This window comes from Haliotis cracherodii, unplaced genomic scaffold (genome assembly GCF_022045235.1).
Source record: "Haliotis cracherodii isolate W230 unplaced genomic scaffold, xgHalCrac1.p SCAF_4, whole genome shotgun sequence".
Lineage (NCBI taxonomy): Eukaryota > Metazoa > Mollusca > Gastropoda > Lepetellida > Haliotidae > Haliotis > Haliotis cracherodii.
In genome coordinates, this window is record NW_027266297.1 from 30,031,185 (window position 1) to 30,056,234 (window position 25,050).

The 25,050-nt window shown below is 35.6% G+C and overlaps 1 protein-coding gene across 7 annotated transcripts in view; it reads left to right on the plus strand.

The window, feature by feature from the left end:
- Positions 1-25,050, plus strand: part of LOC139478214 (serine/threonine-protein kinase MARK1-like) — a 259,220-nt gene that overhangs the window by 206,521 nt on the left and 27,649 nt on the right. For 5 of the 7 annotated variants that reach the window (XM_071260595.1, XM_071260601.1, XM_071260596.1 and 2 more), the window contains exons 5-11: positions 11,612-11,741; positions 12,374-12,519; positions 13,295-13,449; positions 17,237-17,266; positions 19,734-19,863; positions 20,438-20,560; positions 23,217-23,416. In XM_071260595.1, the coding sequence (XP_071116696.1) occupies positions 11,612-11,741; positions 12,374-12,519; positions 13,295-13,449; positions 17,237-17,266; positions 19,734-19,863; positions 20,438-20,560; positions 23,217-23,416 (914 nt within the window). The remainder of the gene's footprint in view (positions 1-11,611; positions 11,742-12,373; positions 12,520-13,294; positions 13,450-17,236; positions 17,267-19,733; positions 19,864-20,437; positions 20,561-23,216; positions 23,417-25,050) is intronic. The other 2 variants (XM_071260598.1, XM_071260599.1) reach the window with 2 other exon arrangements.

The following is a 25,050-nucleotide window of genomic DNA, read 5'->3' on the forward strand; positions in this document are numbered from 1 at the left end:
TTTATAAGCCAATTTGGCAAACATTTGAAATTTGTCCAATTTTATGAGAAAAGTGACCTTAAAATGACTCCACACAAATTGATGTCAATTACTTACTGACCATTAAACCAGATTCTTGTAATTATATTTGTCAAAGTCACAAGTTCACCAAATATTGAGGCTTTTACCTAGATGTTTGGTAAGTTCATTGAACAAGGAACACTTTGAGGGATTCATATGAATAGATACAGGTTGGCATCATATATTTGCTTGCTCCTTCGCAGAGATAAATACCTAGCATGAGTTTAGTCCTGTGTTGATGGACAATTGGTCAAATATTGATTCAACCTGCTAACCTGAGCAAGACCTCCCTGGACAATGGTCAGTATTTTAGAGGAGGCTAAAGTGTAGGTGGACACAAACATGGTAGAAATTGAAGAAAATGCCAAATCATCTGATCCGTGTAGAGAATTGATATTTTCTTTCACATTTCTTGCAATTAGTTGGGTTGAGTCTGAATATTGTTATTGTTATAAAACGAAATAGATCAAGCAGAATTGTAAAGAAGTTTATGACAAGGGAAAAATGTGTAAATTATTTGGAATTTGAATGATATTTATGCCAGTAGAAAATATTGTTTTTTTAGAACATAGTTAAATGTTAAACTTGTGATTGAATAATTAAGAATCAATATTGTTGAGTCATTTAAATATGTTTTTTAAACTGAATATTAAATTTTAAAAAGTTAAATGAAACAAACATTATTTTCCATTGTAATCATGCTGTGTCAGCAAGTTGTGTCACATTTCGCCTTGATGGACAAGCTGTCAAATAAGTATTTGACCAATAGTGACCTTATGATAATTATACAGTAATTCACTGACACCGACAACCACTGGGCCCTATTTGGCATGTAAATCTGATAAATTATTTTTTTGTGCTTTATTAAAAAGAAAATCTGTATTGAAAAAAATCAATCAACTACAAAAGGGAATCTTTTTCCATCATGAACATTGTTCTGCTGGTGTCCAACAGGCCACTGACCACTGGTGACCACAGGTCAGTGGTCTTAAACCAGGGTCACACAGTCTTGAGAAAAGAAGCTGATGTCTCAATTTCTCTTGACCAAGTTTTTTTCAAGGTCAGATTTGACTCAATTGTTGGCCAGTGGTCAAGAGCTAACTGTCCATCTGCCAGTTGCATAGGGTGACACTGACTGGACATTTCTTTGGACAGAGGAGGGTGAAGAAGGGCTTAAACTCAACCATGAAAGGTCCTTTTGAATTTGCTTGAGCTTGTCAGTCATAAAGCCCATTCAAGAGTCTGCATATTTCTTATTCAACTGGATACCAACTCTATTATGGTGTGAAATATGCCAGACTTGACAGCAAGATGTCTCAGCTACAAGTCTGTTGAAATAAATGATAATAACTCCTCTGTAGATATAGGTGTGACATAGCACTGGGACGAGTCCAAATTTACTACCTGGGTAACCACCCCCCTATTACCTGACTCTACCCAGGTACCCGCTGTAGGTCTCAAGAAAAACGTTTGACCGTACTCCTGTCAAAACATATTTTGATATAAACCGATCTGGAGTTGATTGAAGTTTCATCTTTATTCATACCTTTAAAAGTGCTGCATAGTCAGAAAGGAATGTGAACATAAGTGACTTGTTGTGTAACCATATAGTTAAAGATCATTTTTTGTCATTGAACAATATATCACAATATATCACTAACCACGGGTCCGGGTAGTCCTGTGGGTACCCAGGTCCTACTCAATACCCACCTGACCCAAGTGCCTGGGTTTACCTGTCCCAGTTCTAGTTTGAGTGAGTGAGTGAGTTTGGTTTAACGCAGCTTTTAACAGTATTCCAGTTATATCGCGGTTGTCAGCTTAATGTGGGAGGAAAGCCCGAAGTGATGCAGGTCTCAGATGTTTACCACTTCGGTGAAACCTACGAGCATGGGTATGGTGCTGACAAACCTAGGAACATAATCGGGGCGAACCAGGATTCGAACCCACAATCATAGGTTTCTGGCGTGCCCAAGGGACGCAACTCTGCACAGCGAATCGCGGCGCCTTAGACGACTTTGCCACCAATGCCCCCCCTAGTTTGATATGTAGACTAACATCAAGTGTTACACAGAGTAATACCCAGCTTATTCATGAAACACAAAAAGGCAGGTTAAAATTGTTTACAATAAATAATTAGAAACACTTGCTATATTCCCATTGATGATGAAAACATAATCCAACAATTCTGTTAAAATATGTTAAGGTACACACTGTACTTTCTGAAGTGTGAAATTGTTTCCATGAATAAACATAACTATTGGATTATCCAATATCAAGTTCGTGAAAGTTCAGTTGAAAAATATTTTCCTTTCATAAATTATGCACCAACTAAAATGATTCAAGTACATTGTAATTTCGTGTCAATAACATCTTGTCTTCAAGGAATCTCCTTTTATCGTCACTGTTTACCTGTGTCAATGCCCTAAAGGTAGCAACATACAGGAGTGGTACATATCGCTCACTGTGTGCATTAGGACACCTAGTTTCCTGGTTTATTACCACCACAAACACACTTCCTGTACCTCATGTTTATTCTTGGATAAGTCAGAGACAAGTGGAGTCCGAATGTCAGGGAATATTTTAGCACCTCTAAGAGCAGCTGTTCGAGTAAATATGGTGACTGATGGATGGTCAGTGGTCGGAGAGTGACCATTTCTTGACCACCCTGGTGTTTCCTGACCAGCGTAGCTATAATGCAATTTTAGTGATTCTATTTCCATGAATTATTGATGTCAATGTTATTATCTGTCTTATCTTAATTTATGTTGAGTTAGTAATTATTTCTCTATTGAAATATGCTGATGTGCTGAATACTTCTGATAACTCAGTGTTAGCGTTGTTATACACAATAATAGAATATTTTTGTCGCTTAGCAACAAACAGAAATCCATATTTTTATTTTTCACGATTGCATCAACGGTTCAAGTGAGCTTCGTCTTGTGTAAGGTTTTACATCTTTAACAAATCCTCTAAAAACATTTTGGAAGGTGGGGTATCCTAGTTGTTAAAGTGTTCACTTGTCACGCCGAAAGACCCGAGTTCGATTCCCCACATGGGTACAATGTGTGAAGCCCATTTCTGGTGTCCTCCGTTGTGATATTCCTGGAATATTGCTAAAAGCAGCGTAAAACAATACTCACTCACTCTAAAGCCATTTGGCTAATCAGACTGAAACTTTCAGGAATGATTTCTGTAAATATAAGGCACCAACAACATGGAATAATCAGTCCCAATTATCTGGTGAAACAGATTCAATGGCATAAAAGGCAAAATAGAGGTAGAAATTGTATGAATGGATCACTGAAAAACAGTGAACACGAACATGATAAAAACACCATATTTATAATTTACTCATTCTTTTCTGATTAGGATAACTATAGGATGACCTTAAATCTCTTAATGTCAATTACATTACTCTTTTATGTAATATTTCACATCATTTAGGTTAGCAACAGAGCCGAGTGACTCTAAGCTTAATGACTCAAACCTTTTAAACTGGACATGACAATTGTCACTAAATTTCTAGGGTATGAATCATGGGTATTTTCCCTTTAATAATAAACAGAATTACCCTCGAGTAAGTGTCCACAATGTGGGGTTTCTGGATTAACAAGGTCCACAGTTTGTTTTGTTTGGAAAGGTTTGTTTTTTACTAACAAGGTCTGGAATGTGGGGTTACTTGATTAACTTGTCCGTTATGTGGGGTTTCTTGATTAACAAGGTCCAGAATAGAATTTTTCGCTGTCTATCAAACACAATCATTGCATTGAGCCTGTATGTTTGAAACGTATTGATTTATAACAACTTACATTTTCTTTATGAGTCACAATTAAATGCATAAATTATTTTTATGAAACAAAAGGAAGGATCAACATCAACACGTTGTGAAGATGGATTTCACATAATCATCCCCTCTGCGATGTCCCCCATGCCATCAAATAGACCCCCACCTGTCGCGAGATTCCATCATGTAGATAGCACCGCTATTCATCATACATATGAATAGTCTTGTAGGTAACGGTTTTGAATAATGACCACAATCATTTATATAATCCTCACATATGTCGCGACTTATACCACTGATTTAATATTCAACACATCCGCCTGAAAGATATATATGTCATCTGGAAGCGTGGCTGGAGTGTGCTTGCAATATATATTCATATATTTATTTTTATGTCATTTATACTTTCATATACATGCGTGAGCGTGAAAAGTTACATATATTGGTTCAGTTTTGAAAGGTACATCGTGGTTTCAATGTAATTGCTTTTGTTAGTGCAGAGAGGTTTTCATGCGTTTTGGACAGTATTTCAGTCATAGGATATGGCATGTCAGTTGTATGTTAGAGGAAAGCTCACAGCAAGGTTAGAGAAATGTTTGAACATTTGTTTGAATAACCAAGAATCACAATCAGGGTGAATCTTTAGGGTTAAATTGTATGTTAGGAGGCAAGTTGCAATGTTTATTGCTAGGCAACCATAAAAAATTATGAAAAAGTGTTAAAATTTCTATAGTCAATTGTGATAGATTGACTAACATTTAGTCTTTGAAATAAAGTCATGTACAAGTTTAAGTCAGAGTCATTCTATTAAGGAACCGTCATTATTGGTCTAAGCCTAGGTGTTATTGGTCTAGGTCTAGGTGTTATTGGACTAGATCTTAGTGTTATTGGTCTCTGTCTAGGTCTAAGTGTTTTTGGTCAAGGTCTAAACAAAGAGGGACTATGTTCCACAATCTTGTAGCCAATTTCCATCTTAGGTCTAGACATTACAACTACCTCCTTGAGTGAAAATGAGACATTGTATTTGTGTAATTATGCTACTCATAATCTACCAGATAAATATACAAAATACTATTTCCCAGACAAACAAAGAGATGATAAAACAAACCTGCTGGGACTGTCAATTTGCCTGATATAAGCCCTCCTTTAATAGCATGTGTGACATTGAAATATTGTCTGGTGCCGCTGGGAAGGTATGTAACTGCTGGACTGAGGGAGCAGACAGTGTGGGCTTTTCTCAACTTAAGTCAGTCATGATAGGAGTGTCATCCCCTTTTAAGTAAGGTATTAGGCAAGAAGGACCTCGTCAAAATCACTGGCATGAATATTTCATGTCTTTATTTGCAGTTTTAAAGACCCTGACACTAACACACGTCCCCCAGCCCCTCCACCCCCCACGCTCCACCCCCACACTCCACCCCCACACTCCAACCCCACACTCCACCCCCACACTCCACCCCCACACTCCACCCCCACACTCCACCCCACACTCCACCCCCACACTCCACCCCCACACTCCACCCCCACACTCCACCCCCACACTCCACCCCCACACTCCACCCCACACTCCACCCCCACACTCCACCCCCACACTCCACCCCCACACTCCACTCCCACACTCCAACCCCACACTCCAACCCCACACTCCAACCCCACACTCCAACCCCACCTTCTCTTGATCTGCATCTGCTCAATTTAAACTTTGTGTTTCATAAATAATATTACAATAGTTATAATTTAATCAACTTTATGGGCTCTGAAAGAAAGAATTCTTACTAGGCATCCTTGTCAAAATCTCAAGAAATCTCATGAAAGTGTTTTTGTATTATTCTGTATATATGTGTTAGATGCAGCCATTTGATAGTACATGTACCAAATATTAAGAATGTATGTTACAATAGTGAGTGAGTGAGTGAGTGAGCTGGATTTGACATTGTTTTGAACAGTATTCCACTTTTATTGATGTGGGAGGAAAGCTGGAATTGACACAGGACTCAGAAGTTTTCCACTTTGGTGAATGAAACACACGAGCACCGGGTGTAACAATGGGAAAGTTAATTATAGTCAAATGGAGAACTCGATCTCAATTTTAAGCAAGATGAGCAAACACACTAACTACTGCACTACCCATTGTATTTATATAGACATATATATATGATCAGTTTCAATATGCATTCATATCACGGATAACACATATCATTCAGCATAACAGTAAATCTGGAGGATATTAATAGTCTTTATGGGAACTTGTTATAAAAATTGATTTATTTCAAAACAATTGTCTGAAAGGAGAAATATATGTGGCACACATAATTCATGGATAAACTATAATCTTTTATATTTTACCTTTATTCTGGTTAGAATTAGGATGCATCATATTGGCACAGAGACATTCAAACTGAAGATATTAGTTATGAATTATTTCATTAGCACTATGCATTACATGATTTTTTAAAATTATTTTACATAATTTGTGTCAAAGTAGATATGTCTTGGATTATAAAAAACATACTGTTTTGTCTGAATAGCCTTTGTTACTTTGTTGGTTTATTCAAATTTAGCAGTTTAATTGCGCCTGTTTATTATGCATAAACCCACCGCTTTTCAACAAAGGGCAATACATTTTCAGAATTTTTGACAATGAAAATTAACTGGCAAAAGCATAAAAATTGAAAGTGACGCTATTGTTTTACCGCACTGGTAAATGTCTACAACCATTGTGACTCCAGGCCCCACTTGCACAAAGCAATCTTAGCGCTATGATTATCGTAAGCCTATGTTAAAGATGGGTGTTACGATCATCTTACCACTAAGATCACTTTGTGCAAGTGGGCCCTGGCCTACATCTAGCTGCCATGATATAACTGATATGCTGTTCAAAGTGGTGTTAAATTAAATTCCTTTAAATTGAAATGTTTTATGTGACTTATAAATAACCTTCATTGAAATGTACAAACTTCAAGCTGTAAGTAAGGCTCAAAGTTGAATTTTACATGCTGTAAATCGGTGTCATTATTGCAAGGCTCTCAAATTTATGTTTACAAAATTTATTATCATTACACCATAAGGATTCAACAGTTTGACAAGAGGTATATTCATGTTGTCAAGTCAAGTAGTCAAGAGGCTGTTGGTAGGAGACTGTAGGTGATGCTTCAGAGTATCCTAGAAACACATCATTTCAGAAGTACTCTATCACCTTAATGTAGCTCACAGATTTTAAGGAAGGAGAGTGTTAATATGTTTTTTATTACATCTTGTTTTCCAGTTGAATCTTATATCTATGGCAATAATTGTCTTATTTATTTTTTTTATCAGTAAGTCTTTATATTGTGAAGAGATGCTCTAGGAATGGCTAAATTATGTTAGATATTATATTTGCAGCTAAACTTTAAACTCCAGGGTACCGTTGTACAAAGCGATATTAGCGCTAAGGTGATCTTACCTCCTATACCTTAACATGGAATTACAGCGGCACCCAGATATATTCCATAGTGTTAATTTTACTAATGAATAACAAGAAAGTAACAAAATTTAAAATGAATATTATATTTCCTTTTTGTCTGTCACTGCCTGATTAAATGTGTTTTCATATTAATCCAATTCTCAAGACATCTCTTTGCACTAAATATACTGAAATAAGAGAAAGAAACAGTTTGTAGGAATGAATGATATCTAATAAATTTGACAGGGATAAGGAAAAAAATGGTTCCAGGACAAACTATTGACAGTCAATGGGAGACAACTCTGACCTGCCCTCTGAATCCAGGTGGTAACATTGAGTTTTGACACTTAATATATATCACTGTTGTCAAAACAGGCATGTTGTTTCACATGACAACAGAGCATTGTTATCTGGTGATGGAACATTTTAAAAATGTAATTGGACCTAACGAAGGGTAAATGAACTTGTTGTAGATAAAAACAGTAAATTTGAATGTTGAACAGTAATTAACGTTGGTTAAAAATGCTGTACATTTCTTTCAAGTCACATATTATAAGGATTAGATAAATCAAATAAAACGATTTCACCATTATGCTGTCAGAAGGAAAATATTTTACATTAGTAAGGATTTGTTAGAAAAATAACGTATTCCTGTGGTAGTCAATGTTGATAATATTCTAACCTCTTTCGTGAACTTTGCATGCAATTGTTTTACCTATGTTATGATCCATGATCTTTTTGAGAATATGCCCATAATAGCATGTTTTTTTTCAAACTTATGTTTGAAAAAATGTACAGCTTCCATGTATTCAAAATGAATACTTTGAAAATCATATAATGTTCAAGCCATGTTTTTGTGAAAATGAAAATATGCATCATTTAAAAAAAAAATAAATTTCAGTTTAGTAACAATTACAATATCCTTAAATGTAGCCCTGCACCATGATAGTGGAATACATATATATGTATTTTAAATTTCTTTTACTAAACGACTAAGCAAGTCTAGATGAAACTTAGCCAGGTCTAGTTTCCTTGACAACAGCAGAAGGAAGGGTTCTTTGAAAAAATAAATTGCAATTATTTTGATATGTTTTCATAGTCTAAGTGTCAGTCTACCTTTAACAGAATTGCAATGTTTTCTAATTCTCTAAGTGTTTAATGTATGGAAACAATGACCCATCTCAGCAATATTATACAATGTAGCACCAAAGTCTGACATTCCCGGGACACATGTGGCTGGCTCCCTGCTTATTTGGAGACACAGGGTTATTTATTTGGACAAGACCTGTATGGTTTCTCTGTGTCCCCCTGGGTGTCTACAGTGCATCTGCATGTGGTACATTGGCTTAAGATGCTTTGAAAACTTGGAGAACTTCTACTGCTTGTTCAGATGCTTGGTTCAAGTGTTTGTTTATTTTAAATAATCCATGCTATTGAAAATTTTATTTCAATATTAGATTTGGTGTTTATTTTACATGGGGTTGAAAATATTACTTCTCTTTCATCATTTAGATTCATTTCGTTTGAGCTTGGTTTGATTGAAGTCAATACAGCTCAGTTTGATTTGAAGCAATTTTGTTGCATTCAGTCCGATTAATATCAACTGATTTCAAATAAGATCAGTTGAAGTGGTCTGGATTTTGATAATGAGTTGTTTTGATTTTATTTGTCCAGATATTTGAGTTAGAACTCTATTTAGCTCTGGCATTGTTTTTTATGTCCAATACTTAATAGTGCATGCACATGAGTATCAACCCTTACGAGGGATTGTAGAGGCTTTCACTTTGAAATTTCGAAAGGAATTTCGGCTTGACTGCAGATCTCCAGCTATACACTACATCACTTTATGAAATAGGCCCCTTGAACCAACACTGACAGGCCCTGCAACAGAGGATCATTTGTTGGCTATTAAATTATAGACTAAAATTTATGCCCAGATGACAATCTTAACCATTATTCAAATTCCTGACAGTTATAAAGAAACTTCTAATTGCTTTTTTTTGAAGAAAAAAAATGTTTTAGTAAGAAAGCTGTCCCCATTTTTCATAGCTGACCTCTAATTTCCCTATCACATTTTAAATCTTAGATCAGCAAATATTTTTGAAACAATGGAGTTTAACATCATTTACAGCAACAAGAGTGATACTTCAACATTACATGACCTCTTGGATGTTTCTCTTGTGTAGCAACAATTACATTTATGTTTGGAATCTTTGTTTACAGTCATCCAATTTCAAACTTTGATAATTTGCAAAGCATGAAGACATTGAGTTCAGGGAAAGATGTGTATTTTTTTTAACCTTTTCTGGCAGAACAAATGCTTATTTTGCTTTTTCAGCTTTCAAAACACTGAACCAAGCTTTCACTGAGGTTATACAGTTTTACAAAATTTAGTAAAAAATATTGTAAACAATCCACAATACTTGTTTATAATTTGTCTGAAATATTTTGATCTAACATAAACATTGGCATATATATGTAACAAAAGCTTGCTATGCCTAAATAGGAGTGATAATATCTTGTAGATATATGTAAGCAAAGTAAATATTTAACAAAAATGAAATGTTATGAGCTAACATTTATTGTTTAAACTGTACAGTGTTTGCAAATTTTCCAAGGCTCATCAGAAATTGTGGATAATGGTCAAAGGGGCATAACTCTTGTCAGCCCTAATCTTGCCAAGCTCACTGAGAATTTGCACCTACAATTTCCGAATCTTTTATAACGTAATTTAACTAGCAGTTTCCCTGAAACACATCAGCAGATCTTTATGTGCTATTTCTCATATTTAAGCATAGTTATTTTTCTTTAAACTTTTTGTTTAATTTTACTGGAAAAACAGCATTTCAATGAAATCGTTTTTTGTGGGATTTATGAACCAAAAATCTCTTTCAATTAAACAGTTATGATGACGTCATGCTATTGTTGTTGCTGTGCTGGTAATTCACTGGCCATTCTGAATGTGCATATTAAGCAAGTAAAACTGTCAAAACTATAGGCCATTATGCAAAATCATAGAGAAAGTATACATATCAAGAATAATATAGTTGGTTGGTTGGTTTGTTGTTTTATGCCACACTCAGAAATATTCCAGCTATATGACAGCGGTCTGTAAATAATCAAGTCTGGACCAGACAATCCAGTGATTGATATCATGAGCATCCATCCACGCAATTGGGATACAATGACATGCATCAACCAAGTCATGGAGCCTTACCACCCGATCCCGATAGTCACCTCTTACGACAAGCATAGTTGCCTTTTTAAGGCAAGTGTGGGTTGCTGAAGACCTATTCTACCCCGGATCTTCACAGGTCAACAATAATATAGTTATAGTCAGAGAAATCACTGTGATATGTTGATTCTGAAAGTAGAAGGGGCTTGTTACAGGAAGTGCAATGTATATACTGATAGGCATTACTAAAACAAATACCTGTATCTTAACAGAAACAGAAATTAGGAATGGACGCTATGTATTTAGATTACCAAGGCTAACAAATATAATGTTTTTACCTTATACAAAATATTTACCATCCCAAACATGGTGAATTTTGGATCGTACAGTATTGGTTGTTTGTATGGTAATATTGACTGGGAGAGTGAGTGAGTGAGTTTGGTTTAATGCCACTTTAAAAAGTATTTCAATTATATCACAGCATGTTAGCTCGATGTTGGAGGAAATCCCAAAGTGATGCAGGTCTTAGATGTTTATCGCTTTGGGGAGACCCATAAGCATTGGTCTGGTGCTGACAAACCTAGAAACATTATCACAACAAATTGGTGATTCAAACCCGTCTGTACTGGGAACGAACAGCTGATTTCTTCAGTAGTGACCTGGCTGATGTAGTGTCTCATCATACCCAAGTGGTGTTGATCTATGATCATATTATCAACCACTGGTTTGAATATGTACAGATCTCTACAGACTCACTTTCTTGACCACTCACTCACTCATACAAGGATTAACGCCATCTTGGTCCAAAGTGCAGCTCATACAATCAGATGAGGTTAACCCCTGTGACCATCTATGTCAGAACTTGTCTTTAGCATCCCATGCTTGAAAAGAAGCAACTAATAGAATCGGGTGGTCAGGCTTCCTGACTTGGTTGATGCATGTCATCATAATATTATACCAATTGCATAGATCGATGCTCATGATGTCAATGACTGGATTGACTGGTCCAGACTCGATTATGTACAGATCATCGTCAGATACACCTGGAATATTGCTGAGTGCAGGTTAAACAATGAAAATGGAAGGATGAGACGTTTCTTCATAATCACAGGTTTATAACTATGACAATTATGTGATGGTCGTGTTTCAGATTTTGGCCTTAGTAACACCTTTGCTAAAGATGAGCTTATGAAGACCCACTGCGGCTCACCTGAATACGCTGCCCCGGAACTCTTCAACCCCAAGGAATCCTATGGGCCAGGGATTGATATTTGGAGCATGTGAGTACCACCAATAACGTCAGAAACAATCCACTGAAAAACATACACATAGCCAAAACCTTTAAAGCAAGTGTAAGCCCTTCTAATAAATACTGATTGAACCAAATAAGGGCACCATCTAATATTGCAAAAAGAAGGTTTTAATTCTATATGCAGTTTGTATGAACACAAGATGAGGAAAAGATCCGTATTTGATGTATGTGTCAACACCAAAATCATATTTATTCTTAAGGTATTTCTCAAATGTTTTCAGAAACAAATTGTTTTATATACCTTTATAAGTGATATTATACCACTGAACATTTGAGTATATTTCATGCTGTGACGTAACACAGCAACTTATTGAACTTCACATTCTTCAGTTCCTTGGCAATATTAAGTACTATTCGTATGTCAACATATCAAAGCAATCGGTGACATTCAGACTCCACTTGGATACTCCCTATCCCTATCAACAGTTGAGGAGTATATATAAGAAACATAGGTTTTTGGGTAGGATGTTTTCACTCACAATAAAGAAAAATAATCTTTAAAAAAAATGTCATTCTTGGAAGAATTTTGTTTTAGAGAATTGGTTCCTGATAGAGATACAGACTGACTGTTGTGAGCATGTGTTCTGTGATATGTTCCAGGGGGATCATTATGTACGCCATGATGGTTGGGAAGCTCCCATTCCAAACTCCTTACACTGATGAGTATCGCCGAGTTAAGCTTCTCCAGCAGATCGAGAAAGGTCTTGGAGCGGAGCATTACAAGGAGATGGCACATTTGTCACAAGGTATGTCAGCTGTGATGTTGCCTTGTCAGAGTCACCCACTGGGGCAGTAGGGTAGTCAAGTGGTTAAAGTGTTCCTCGTCATGCCGAAGGCCTGGGTTTGATTCCCCACTTGTACATTGTGAAGTATTTTCTAGAGTTGTCTGCCATGATATTGCTGGAAGGACACAAAATAGGATGAGGATAAAGTAATGGATGATGTTTGTTTGTCCTGTCCACCAGTCTTTTTTCTGAGCATAACTCAAAGATTGTTAAATATTTCTTGATTACATTTTGCACAAATATGAGACTAGTCATGCACTGGTACCTTTTGTTATTTATGAATGTTTTGAATTTACGCTTTATACAGTTTTCATGACAACTAATTCCAATCAATGAACCAGTGGTAAACTATTTCAAGTGGTCTACTGTTTACTTTTATGTTTTTATAAATGCTCTTGTAAGAGGTGACCAACAGGATCATGTGGTCAGGCTCCCTGACTTGGTTGATGCATGTCATCGATCCCAATTGCATGGATCAATGCTCATGATGTCAATCACTGTATTGTCTGGTCCAGACTTGATTATTTACGGCTGGAATATTGCTTGGTGCAGCGTTAAACAACAAACAAACAAACTCTAATACAAGTCCTAGGTATCTGTGGTCATGGACTTGAGTCTTGCAATCAATATAACATCCTATTGGCAGAGGATATGAATATTCCATGCTTGTCATCATTAGTATGAATTATGAGTAGAATCTACCACCCATGTTTGAAATGATGTGCCTTGTTTCCAGATGCTCAAGATATTCTCAGCAAAATGATTGAGCCGAAGCCTGCCAACCGTCTTCCACTTATGGACATTGAAATACACCCCTGGCTCACCACCTCCTCAAAGATGCCGTTTTTCCCCTTCACTAATCTGCCTCGAGATCGCAATATGAAATCTCAGGTAATTACATTTGTGTCATTTTCCTCTTGTTGGCATTAAGCATGGTGCCTGCTTGTGATGCATAGGTAGAATGTAGAGATATTCTGACAAAAATGCTCTTAGAACTTAGTTTAAGATGCTTATAAGGGATATCTACCCTTGCTAAGGTCAAACTGGATTTATGATTTCGTTGAAGACAAAACATTCAAAGGATATCTATAGATGTGTGAGAAATGACACTTTGAATCCTAGAATCCCCTAATTATAATCCTAGGTTTGTAGGCACCACATACATTTTTCGTTGGTTTTACCTACATGGCTTCCCTCACCAAAACATAACTGAAATACTGTTCAAAGTAGCATTAAATTCACTCACTAGCTCACTACCACAACACTACAGCTAACAGTCTCTACTGTTTACTAGACTTCCAATACATATCCTCCTCAAAATATGGTCACATCTTAAACTACTACTGTTTCTACCAACTTCTACCTCTTCTCAGACCTGTTAAGATCCAGGGCAGAATAGGTCTTCAGCAAACCATGCTTGACGTAAAAAGCGACTTTGCTTGTGGTAAGAGGCGACTAACGGAATCAGGTGGTCAGGCTCCCTGACTTGGTTGATGCATGTCGTCTTATCCCAGTTGCGTGGATCGATGCTCATGATGTCAATGACTGGATTGTCTGTTCCAGATTCGATTTTTTACAGACTGCCGTCATATAGCTGGAATATTGCTGAGTGCAGTGTTAAACAACAAACAATTCGAACAAAAAACACCTTACCACACATCTCCTACAACTTCTCCTTACTCTGCTACTTCTCCTCCTTCTTCAATATTTCCTTCCATTATGTACCTTCTACACATTAATCTCCTCCACGGGATCAGGTGGTCAGGCTCGCTGACTTGGTTGATGCATGTCATCGTATCCCAATTGCGTGGATGGATGCTCATGATATAAATCACTGGATTGTCTGGTCCAGACTCGATTATTTACAGACCGCCGTCATATAGCTGGAATATTGCTGAGTGCGGCATTAAACAACAAACCAACCAACCAACCAACCAACCAACCAACCATCTCCTCCAACTTGCTGTTTCTTTGCTTCTACTCCCCTTTCCCCGCCTTCTATTAAATCTACTGGAACTTTGGTCATTGATACCATGACAAACTGACAACCCCATTACTGCTACTAAGACTACAACCACTACTAGCACCACTACTACCACCACCACTACTCATCGTATATCAATTGTGTGGATCGATGCTCATGACATCAATCACTGGATTGACAAATTTATTTTTAATACAACTTTGTACTCATGACTCACTTGTGTATCTGTCAACATGTTCTCGTCACTACATGGCTGAAATGATGCCGATGCAACGATATATTTTAACTCACTCACTCAATCACTGGATTGTCTTGTCCAGACTTTATCAAGAAACAAACAGACAAACAATTAAACCACCACTACCTCAACTGCTACTATAATGTTTAGTTTTGTTTGGAGCTACTCCAAGATGAGCATTTTTGTCAGAATCTCATGGACATCTCTGCTAGCGTAGCTATGTAACTTCACCTACTGTAGGCTGAGACCCTGCTGACTGATCTGCATGTGCTTGTTAGTATTAGTCTGTATTATGTTATCAGCATGAAGGTTGCAAGTTTTTAGGCAGGCATTATTAGTTACTGCATCTAGTTCCTTACAATCTGCTTCAATTATAATTTATAAAGTGATTTTTTGTTTGACATGATACAAAGCCATGGAAAAAATGAAATAGTTTTTTTAATGACCTCAATTTCAAGAATATGTAAATCTGTTTGAATTTTGGAAATATAAAGAGTAAAGTTAACAACGGTTAATTCATTTAAGTATATATCATCAATTAAAACATATTCAGCGAATTCATGAACAGTTTTGTTATGAAATTGCATGGTAGTCAAAACTTTCTTCACAAATGCTCACAAGAATTCTCTGTGAATGAAGTGTTCACCAAATTATCTCCCTTAGATGAAGACTTGTTCATAAATTGTCATGTAGAGCGATCTAGAAAATGTTAGAACAAAAGAGACATTTAGATTAAACAGTTTGTGTAGCTTGCACTGTTTTCTGGCTCAGGTGGTGTGTTTGTGAAATATACATGGCTAAATGTGCGTCAGCTGTATTGATAACAGTACCATAGAACCATGTGTTTGTGAAATGTACGTGTCATGTCAATGTAAACTGTGCGTGATTGAAACAGCTGATTGCTTGTGAACATGAGCTGCTTGTAGTGATGTGTTTTTCTTCTTTTAACTTTTTTTGATGGATTTTTATCTTTTTGAAATTTTTTAGATTTCTTGGCCATTTTATTCCCCCAAACCTTGCTTGGAGATGAAGTTTTATACACTCTTTGCAAACAATTTTATCATGATATTTTCAAATTTGTCATTCTTAGGACATGGTCATTTTTGCATCATGAATTGGTTTTCATTTAAATCAATTTCACACTTTTTGCATACTTCTTATTTTTTGGACTGTGTGGATAGATCAGATTGATATGGTGTGTGGATATCATAATATTTTCAGATGTACTTGGTTTTTTTCTAAAGTAACTTCAACAAATGAAATAAATATTTTTAGATACATTTTATGTTAGTGTAATTATTCCTAGAGTTGAGTTTGTAATGGACAGTAATTTGTAAATGTCTGCTTTTATTGATATCTTTGTATCAATCAATCTTTGTATCATGGACATAGGTAATTAATCAAGTATTTAAAAACCTCACCTGGATAATAATTGCAATTTGGAAGCATGTATGAAGTAGCATGCGCAGATGTACAATGTAAGATGTTTGGATAAAATATCTTTTCAAAAATACATAGATTCTATAATAAAAATTCTTCACAATTCTTTACAAATTAGAACTCTAATCAAAAAGGCAATGATAGTATTTTTTTATAATGTTTTTTTATTTTAAAAATCTATAAACTGATAATGACAATAATTGATAATTTGATAAATGTAATCCTTAGAAATCCATGCCTTTTCCATTGAGAGACCTTTAATGTTTTAGAAAACTGGAATAGTTTCTTTTTAATTGATAATCATCAATGAGTTCAATTCAATTCATCAAGTCTGCAAAACTGACCCTCCTCATCATCTTGAATTCTGAATAAAGCTATTCAGAGAACATAGTGATGCGGTTTGTCTGACCCAATGGAAAAGGCCTGTTTTGTTAAGGATTGATTATTATTAATTGAGTGACAATCCACACAGTCGTCACACATTTTGCATGCTGTCTCTGATATTTGTACTGAACACAACATTGTTTGCAACCTGTAATTTCAGTGCTAATTTCAGCAAATTGCTTGCACTTAATGATGTTATGAAGTTGAAACGTACTTCAAATAACCAAAACAATAATTTCTGGTCCTATTTGTACATGAATTGTGCAAATTGATGTTGTCATGGTATGCGCCCTTTATTCTGTTTGCTTTTAGTGAAGTATTTGTCATCATCATGCTAATTTTTGTCAAACATTGAAAATTTCAGCCATTTAAGATATATTGCAAATTTGCATAAATTCACAACCTGTAAATTGTTATAACATTCCTACAGCATGCTTCAGCAATAATTTTGCAGTATTTCATGCATAATTGTTTATTTTTTAGCAAATGATGATAAAATATATTGATTGAAATGAATATATTGGGAAAGAAATTATTGATTTTTGTAACATTGCCATTTGAATTCATTGATATAAAATTCATGTAATTGAAAATGTTGATAAAAGATTAACAACTGCGCCCCCTTTTGTCAGGAATCGGTAGCTAGTGTTGATGAGGAGGAGGTAACTCCGGGGTGTCTCTCATTGACTCCTGTTTTTGTATTGTTGCAGCACTCTCTCACGCTCTCTCAGATATTGAGTTCAAACCCCGCTTTTGACTAGAACACAAAAAAGTGGCCATGTCCTTTTTGTTTTCCAAAATCAGACAAATCGCTAGAAAATGCTAGCAATAGAATCCTCATCATTTGTAGAACATTTACAAACTTGTGTTTTGTTCCTTTTGTCGAGTTTAGATATACAATTTTGTGTTTTATATAGATATTAGCAATGTCATTGTTAGATGCAATGTTGTCATAGATTTGCTATAGAATGTATGACATAGATTGCTGCCGAAAAAATTGTACATGTATTTCATTGAAAGTAACGATTAACGCAGCTTTGATGTTTATCATTGTTTTTTTTCAAAAATTATACACAAAATGATAAAATACTGTTTCAGAACAAATCTGTGTCAAAGGTCGCTGATTTTCTTTGATTTCTGGAGAGTGTGAATTCTTTGTTTCTATGGAAACATATATATATTTTCCCTCACTATTACCATTGGACGTGCCTTTGACGTTTACTGTTGCATCATGGGACCAGCATGATTGAATTGACTTAATCGGAGATGTACATCTGTAGTTATATTTCTGATATGCTTTTAGGCTTATGGAATGGATAGTGTTAAAGTTGCCTTCAGATATTGTTGGAATGTTAGAAACTCTATCAAAAATCAGATTCAATTGTATTTTCTATAAAAACCTGACTTTCTTTTGTTTAATGCTGAAAGTACAAGATTATACAGATTATAAATTTTACTGATTTGAAATTAAAGTCATAATGAAATTATGGGAATTTTCTGTGAAAGTTTAATTGATGTGATCTTAGATTGGATATAAATGAATCTGATTTTTGTAATGTATCATGACTGGATTTCTAGTATAGGTGGACGGAATGATCAGTGTTCAAGCTGTTTCATGTTTGGTGGGTTATCATTGTTTAAACAGGTATAGATATTCAATAGTAAAATTCTTTCATGAAGGATACATTTGAAATACTTCTTTGAATGAACAAGATATTGTGTTCATCAATATCAAGGCTTTTTGAAGTTTTCATTTTGCCAAGTTATGTCACATAAACGTAGAATATTTTAGTTTCTCTTTGGACACTGAATGCCACACTGATAGGCTAGTAGAAATACACCACCATGACATACGTCATGGCACTTGATGCTTGCGGTCAACATTTGTAACTATATTTGCACAAATGCAGTTTCAAAGCATGATTTATATTAAAGGTAGAATATATTTGAAGTAGCACAAATTTTGTTCATATGTAAAAGTTGCTAGTTATTGATTTAGAGATTGAAAGAATTTTACATTATATAAATTACTATTTTTAAGTACTTTTTCTCTCTAATGATACTTTGAATGGTTCTCATCAAATCTCTTTTTTTTAACTTCCTAAGTAAAACTGGATTGATTCGGAAAGTAAAGTTCCCAAAATGGCTATTTGAGTAAGGAAATGAAATATTTTTAGTAAAATCAATAAAATAGATATTTGCAGTCAATTGGTACTTTATCAGATATGTTTGTCACCAAATAACCCCTTTTGTGATGTTTTACAAATAATTATGAAGGATATGAAAATGTGTGTGTATACATTTCTAGTAAGACAATGTTGACCCTAAAAATATTTTGAAATTTTACTGGTCACCATTTTGAGATACAATGTATCTGTAACTTGAGTAGCAAATTTGGGGAGCTTTCCAAATTGTTGTTAATGAATGTATGTAACATGAGGAATGATTGGCGTGTCGTAATGTCATCGTTACTGTATGTGTTGTCACGTGTTGTCAACGTCATTGTATTGTCATGTCCGAACATGATGTAAAAATGACCATGTCGTAAAAAGAAAACAAAACAATTATCAACTTAAAATATTAATATGTTTAATCAGATAATGTTTGTCATCACATTAATTTTATGAAACTAGCATTGATTACAACACATTATGTGTGATTTCATTATTATATTTTTATATATCATTGAAGGATATGAATATGATATTTTAGATAATGTTGTTTAAAATATTTTGTTCACAATGAAATTAATGACATTTTCATAGCAGTCTTTTAATGTCTTTCATTGTCTTGTATATTTCATGGATTTGTTTATTTCAGATGAGATCAACAGGGTCTTATATCACAGCATGATTTGCTTATCTCTTTCAAAATTCATATTTTTCTATGTGATGATGAATTACAAACATTTCATTAACGACAAATATTTTCTTTCAGGTTGAAGGAAATTTTGTCTTTTATGTCAATTTCTACACTTTTCATAATAACACACACACATTTGTATTATTAAGGTTTGAATGGTAAGACATTTTCTATTTTATATATTTATTTATATATGTGTTTTTATCTATGCATGTCAATAAAACTAACTGTTGATATCTTGTTAATTTCTCATAAATTTCTTTGTAGGTGATTGATGAGCTATGCTCCACACTGAATGTCAAACGAGAACAGGTGGAGAAGACTGTTCACGAGAGTCGATCCGATGAAATGTCAGCCATGTTCAATATGCTGCTTCACAGAAAGCGTGTAGCACAAGGTTTGTGAGGCGAATAATTGTTTACCCGTGAGAGTAATCATACCGTAAGAGTAATCATTATTCACTACCTCTGAGAGTAATCCTAATTGTCTACTTGTAAGAGTAATCCTAATGATCTACTACCTGTAACAGTAAACATAATTGTCTACCTGTAGGAGTAATCATAATGACATACCTGTAACAGTAAACATAATTGTTTACCTGTAACAGTAATCATAATTTTCTACCTGTAGGAGTAATTAGAATGATCTACCTAAGAGAATAATCCTACCTACCAGTAATATTCATACCTGCTAAGATACCAGTAACATTCATACCTCCTAAAGTACCAGTAACATTCATACCTGCTGAAGTACCAGTAATATTCATACCTCCAAAAGTACCAGTAATATTCATACCTCCTAAAGTACCAGTAATATTCATACCTCCTAAAGTACCAGTAATATTCATATAATATGATATATATAATGTTAACCACTATGTTGCCTTTTATGCCCAATGAAATCTTTTTCGGTAGATAATTGTTGGCGTTGATGTTTTATATTAACAATGGTGTCAACATTTACCATTTCAGGTTTATTTGACGTTGATCATACACTTAAATGTGAGCCCCCTAGAAAGCCAAATCGCAAACATCGGTCCAAGTCAGCCGGGAGGTCGGATAAGGAGAAGGAGAAGGGAAAGGACAAGTCGAAAGGTGAAGGCAAGTGGGAGTACTTGCTACATCCACTGTCACGTTTATTTTCATTGAGAACCTTCACAGTTTTATGTAGTCACGAAAGTAGTACCAATGATGGGGTTGTTGTTGTGTAGGCAACTACAGGAGTACCTAGGGGGAGTAACTGGTTCCTTGGCAGACTTGCAGTTTACCAAACCATGCTAAAATAAATATAAGGAAGAGAATTTATGGATGTTAACTTCTTTATTATGAGGAAACACAATGTTTCAGAGTGTCATCTGATGAAGGAGTAAGCATATACTCTGAAAAGTTGTGTTTCTTCATAATACAAAAGTTGACATCCATAAATTCATTTCCTTATGGGTATCACTTCTAAATGCCATTTAAAGACTTAAAATAAATATGGTGTCTGGAGTAGGAATTTTCAAACTTTTGCTGGAGTTGAAATTTTCAAACTTTCGCTACTCAATCCGTATGTTCCAATAAAATCTATTGTAAATTAACACTGCAATCACCATCTTTCTAAAAATCATTAATTACCACAGCATGTGAGATTTCTGCCAGGGTAATTTCTGTAGTACCCTACATAACGACAACTTCAGCAGTTGTATCATACATTGTATTATGTCTACTGTGATTGTGACATGACGTGCATATATAATTAACAGACTGCATATATTATTTAAGAAAGCAAATGAAATACACTATTGTCCAACTGCATTACGCACAGACAATGTCCTTAAACCTTTAATGTACTTAACCTTAAATTTTCAATGTTCTTTAAAATTACCAGTAAGGTTGTCAGATCTGTGAACCAAGTAATGAAAGAAATGCCAATCTTTTTGACACATACTACAGAATAAGGGAAGATTACCACCAGACTGCTTGTGTGTGAAACAATGTCATTCTACAGGGAATCATTGTTCCCAGTGAGATCATCCACATTTACAAATCATGGCTATAGAGTAATGCTCCTTTAGACAGAAAGAGACTGTCCCTCCAGATTAAAAGGTGAGGTGAGGTGAAATGGGGATTAACGTCGCATCCAAGATTATTGCACTTATATAGTGACGTGCATGCATGTGTATGTGTGTGGCTGCTTGTACTAGTCCGGACTGATGCCGATTTATAGTGCTAGCCCACTGAGATACTATGCCGCAGTTTAACATGAATACCCCACTCAGACACAGTATACTGACTCCGAGCCGACCAGTCCTTGTTTTAGCCCCTTAATGCCGAGCGCCAGACAGGGTAACAACAAGTACCATCTTTTAACGTCTAATGGTATGACGCGGCTGGGGATCGAACACCGGACCTTCCGCTCTCCAGGCGGACGCACTACCATTAGACCACGGAGGCGGTCTTCCAGATTAATAAAAATGAATAGATAGTGTTTGAAAGTTAACAGGTTACAGACGAATCAGGTTCACTGCATCAGTTGTTCCAACATGGCATGGCCGAACATTTACATGAATGCAGTGTGTCTTGAAAACCGAGATTTGAACAAGCCAATGCGAAAAAAAATTGCAGGTGCTTATATCAAGGCCAACCAATTGTCTTTGAAAAGAAATATGTCAATGAGATGTCAATGAAACAATGACTATGGTATATAAAAAATTGCATTTACTATTCAAATTGACTGTGATGTTTGAAGAACTGACATAAATTATTGGAGCTTAGTAATATGCTTCATCCCTCATATGTCCTGTCGGTACTGTCGGTGTCATTATTGAGGGGTCATGCTGAAAATATCACATTTTCAACTTCCAAGAGTGCAGTTCAGTTGTATATGGAATGAACCATTTTTAAAAACAGTGTATGTTACTTAATATGCATTGCTTGTGCACTGGATAAACCACTCGTTGTGTTCAGGCGTGTGTTTTGAGTAGCTTTTATCATCACCTTCAATCTTGCTCTTTTTATTGTTTTTAATAGTTGAAGTTGACACAATTTATGGATAACAACTTCTGTAATTACTGTAAAGATGACGTTTCGGTATAGATTCTTATACCGTTGTCAAGCAAGATGTTTCGGTATAGGTCCTTATACCGTTGTCAAGCAAGACGTTTCGGGATAGATTCTTATACCATTGTCAAGCAAGACCAGTCTTTCTTGACAACGGTATAATGATCTATACCGAAATGTAGCCTTTACAGTAATTAATGAAGTTGTTATCCATAAATTGTGTCTACTTTGTCATCCGTCAACTTCTAAGTGATGCCTATCATACAATTAACTTTTTAATAGTTGTCCAGTTTCCAGTTTCATGAAAGCATCCAATCAGTGTGACATCGGCATGAAGAACATGTTTTTCAACTGTTAATCACGTTGTCAACATGCTCAGACCTGTTGTTGGCATATGTTCATGTTTGAAACTATACAAATCCTGGTGACCCTTCAATAATGATGCTGAGTATATATTAAGAATACAAACGTAGAAGATTATGTGTGTTCGAAAAGGAAGTTGATTCTGATGGTCAATGAATTTTTAGTAATGCAACAAAATTTGGATCCAACCAAATTCACTTTCTACTTCATCTTTATCATCATCATTACATTTGTCAGTTGAATGTTGGTAAACAAAACATTTTGATGTTGTCTTTGAATGTGTCATGTTGTCTTCACATCATTCATCTTGATGTATTTTACGTCTCTTATTTCATTTTTCATACAGTCCCCCCATCTCTGGTTCTACCAGCAGATATAAAGTCTGACGCTCCTCCAAGTGCTTCCGGCTCTGGGGAACATGAGAACAAGATCAGCTCCTTCGACTTTCTTGCACTGTGTAGCACACCAACATGGCTCGGCCCAGAACGAAGGAGATCTCGAAGGAGGTCCAAGTCTCCAGGACCTCATTCACCAGCTTCCACAATTGTAAGAAATATTGGATTTTAAAATTTTAACTTTATTCCTGGTTGGATATGCATGATTTCAAACATATTATTTAACAAACTTTCCATTCAGGATGTGTTATTGGGATTTGCAGATTTCTTTTGAATAAAAAGAGTTAAATGAGATACAAAACATTGAGTGAGTGAGTGAGTATAGTTTTACGCTGCTTTTAGCAATATTTCAGCAATATCAGGGCAGGGGACACCAGAAATGTGCTTCAGACTACAAAACATTGAAATTTGCATATACAGTTAAGACTTACAAATGAATTTGATGAAAGGATTACAAAATGATGCATTTCCAATGACAGGAATAAAACATTCTGACTGAGAGTCAAGTTTGAAGGGTTCTAACCTCTTTAGCTGGACTCCACCAGAATTTATCTGTATTCATCTCGTCATGTTAATTGCTGGATATCAAGACTGAAATCATCTCTAAATATTTGTTTGCTGGCTCAAAGTGAGATAGCAGTAGTCAGTGTTAGATTGTATTCGTTTAGCAGAGGAGTGAGTCAATTATGGAATTCACTTCTTACTACAGGACTCTTCACCACTTTTCCTGGAAATCTCAGGCAGAATAAGGCACCAACTATTTAATATTCATGGTGGAAATGGTGGGATTTTTGTAAGAGACAGGATATATCCGAGGCAGAATAGGGATCCATGGTTCATGGGGGAGCTGGGATTCTGGGATTTGTTTAAGACAATGAAGAGCCGTACAATTTTTTTTTTACACCCCATTTTTTTAGGCAATACAGCATGCCTAAGGGTAAAATATATTTTGGGGTGTAAAAAGTGAGGACAAATTATTTGTTTCCCTACTTTTCTGGAAAGAATTATTTTTGTCAAAATCTCAGGATCCTCCATGAATATGAAATGGAATCTACATCCCATATTCCCCTTACAATCTGACAAATATGTGGTGTGTGGTGTGTCATCATACCCTGATGACATGGACTGGTGTTCATGCTATCTACCACTGGTTCTCTGGCCCACATTATATCAATTACAGACTGTTGTGATAGAGCTGTATGTTTCCTTAGCAATATCACATTCACCCGTCTGACTCTTTCTGTAACCTTCAAGTTAGTCTGTCCTTGAATGAGTGAGCGAGCATGGTTCATGGCAGGGGACACCAGAATAGGCTTCACACATTGTACCCATGTGGGGAATCAAACCTGGGTCTTCGGTGTGACAAGCGAACACTTTTACCACTAGGCTACCCCACCGCCCCTGTCCCGGAATGACACAATATAACTTTGAAAAAAACATTTATTTGTAAATGGTTTGTTATTGGTCCAGGATGATTAGGTCTGCTATTGAAATGTATTTCTATATTATTACTGAACAGTGGGGTAGCTATTTGGTTGAAGCTTCATGCTGAATGCCTGGGTTCGATTCCTTTCATGAGTACAAGGTGTGAAGCCCATTTCTGATGTCCCCTGCCTTGATATTGCTTGAAGATTGCATAACGGGTGTAAAACCATACTCGCTCACTCACTATATCATTATCTGAAGGGAACAAGGTACAGAATCATTTTTTTCTGAAAAATACAAAATCGTTTGATTAATTGTGGACATTGATATTGGAAATTATAGGAAGAGGTTTATGATGCA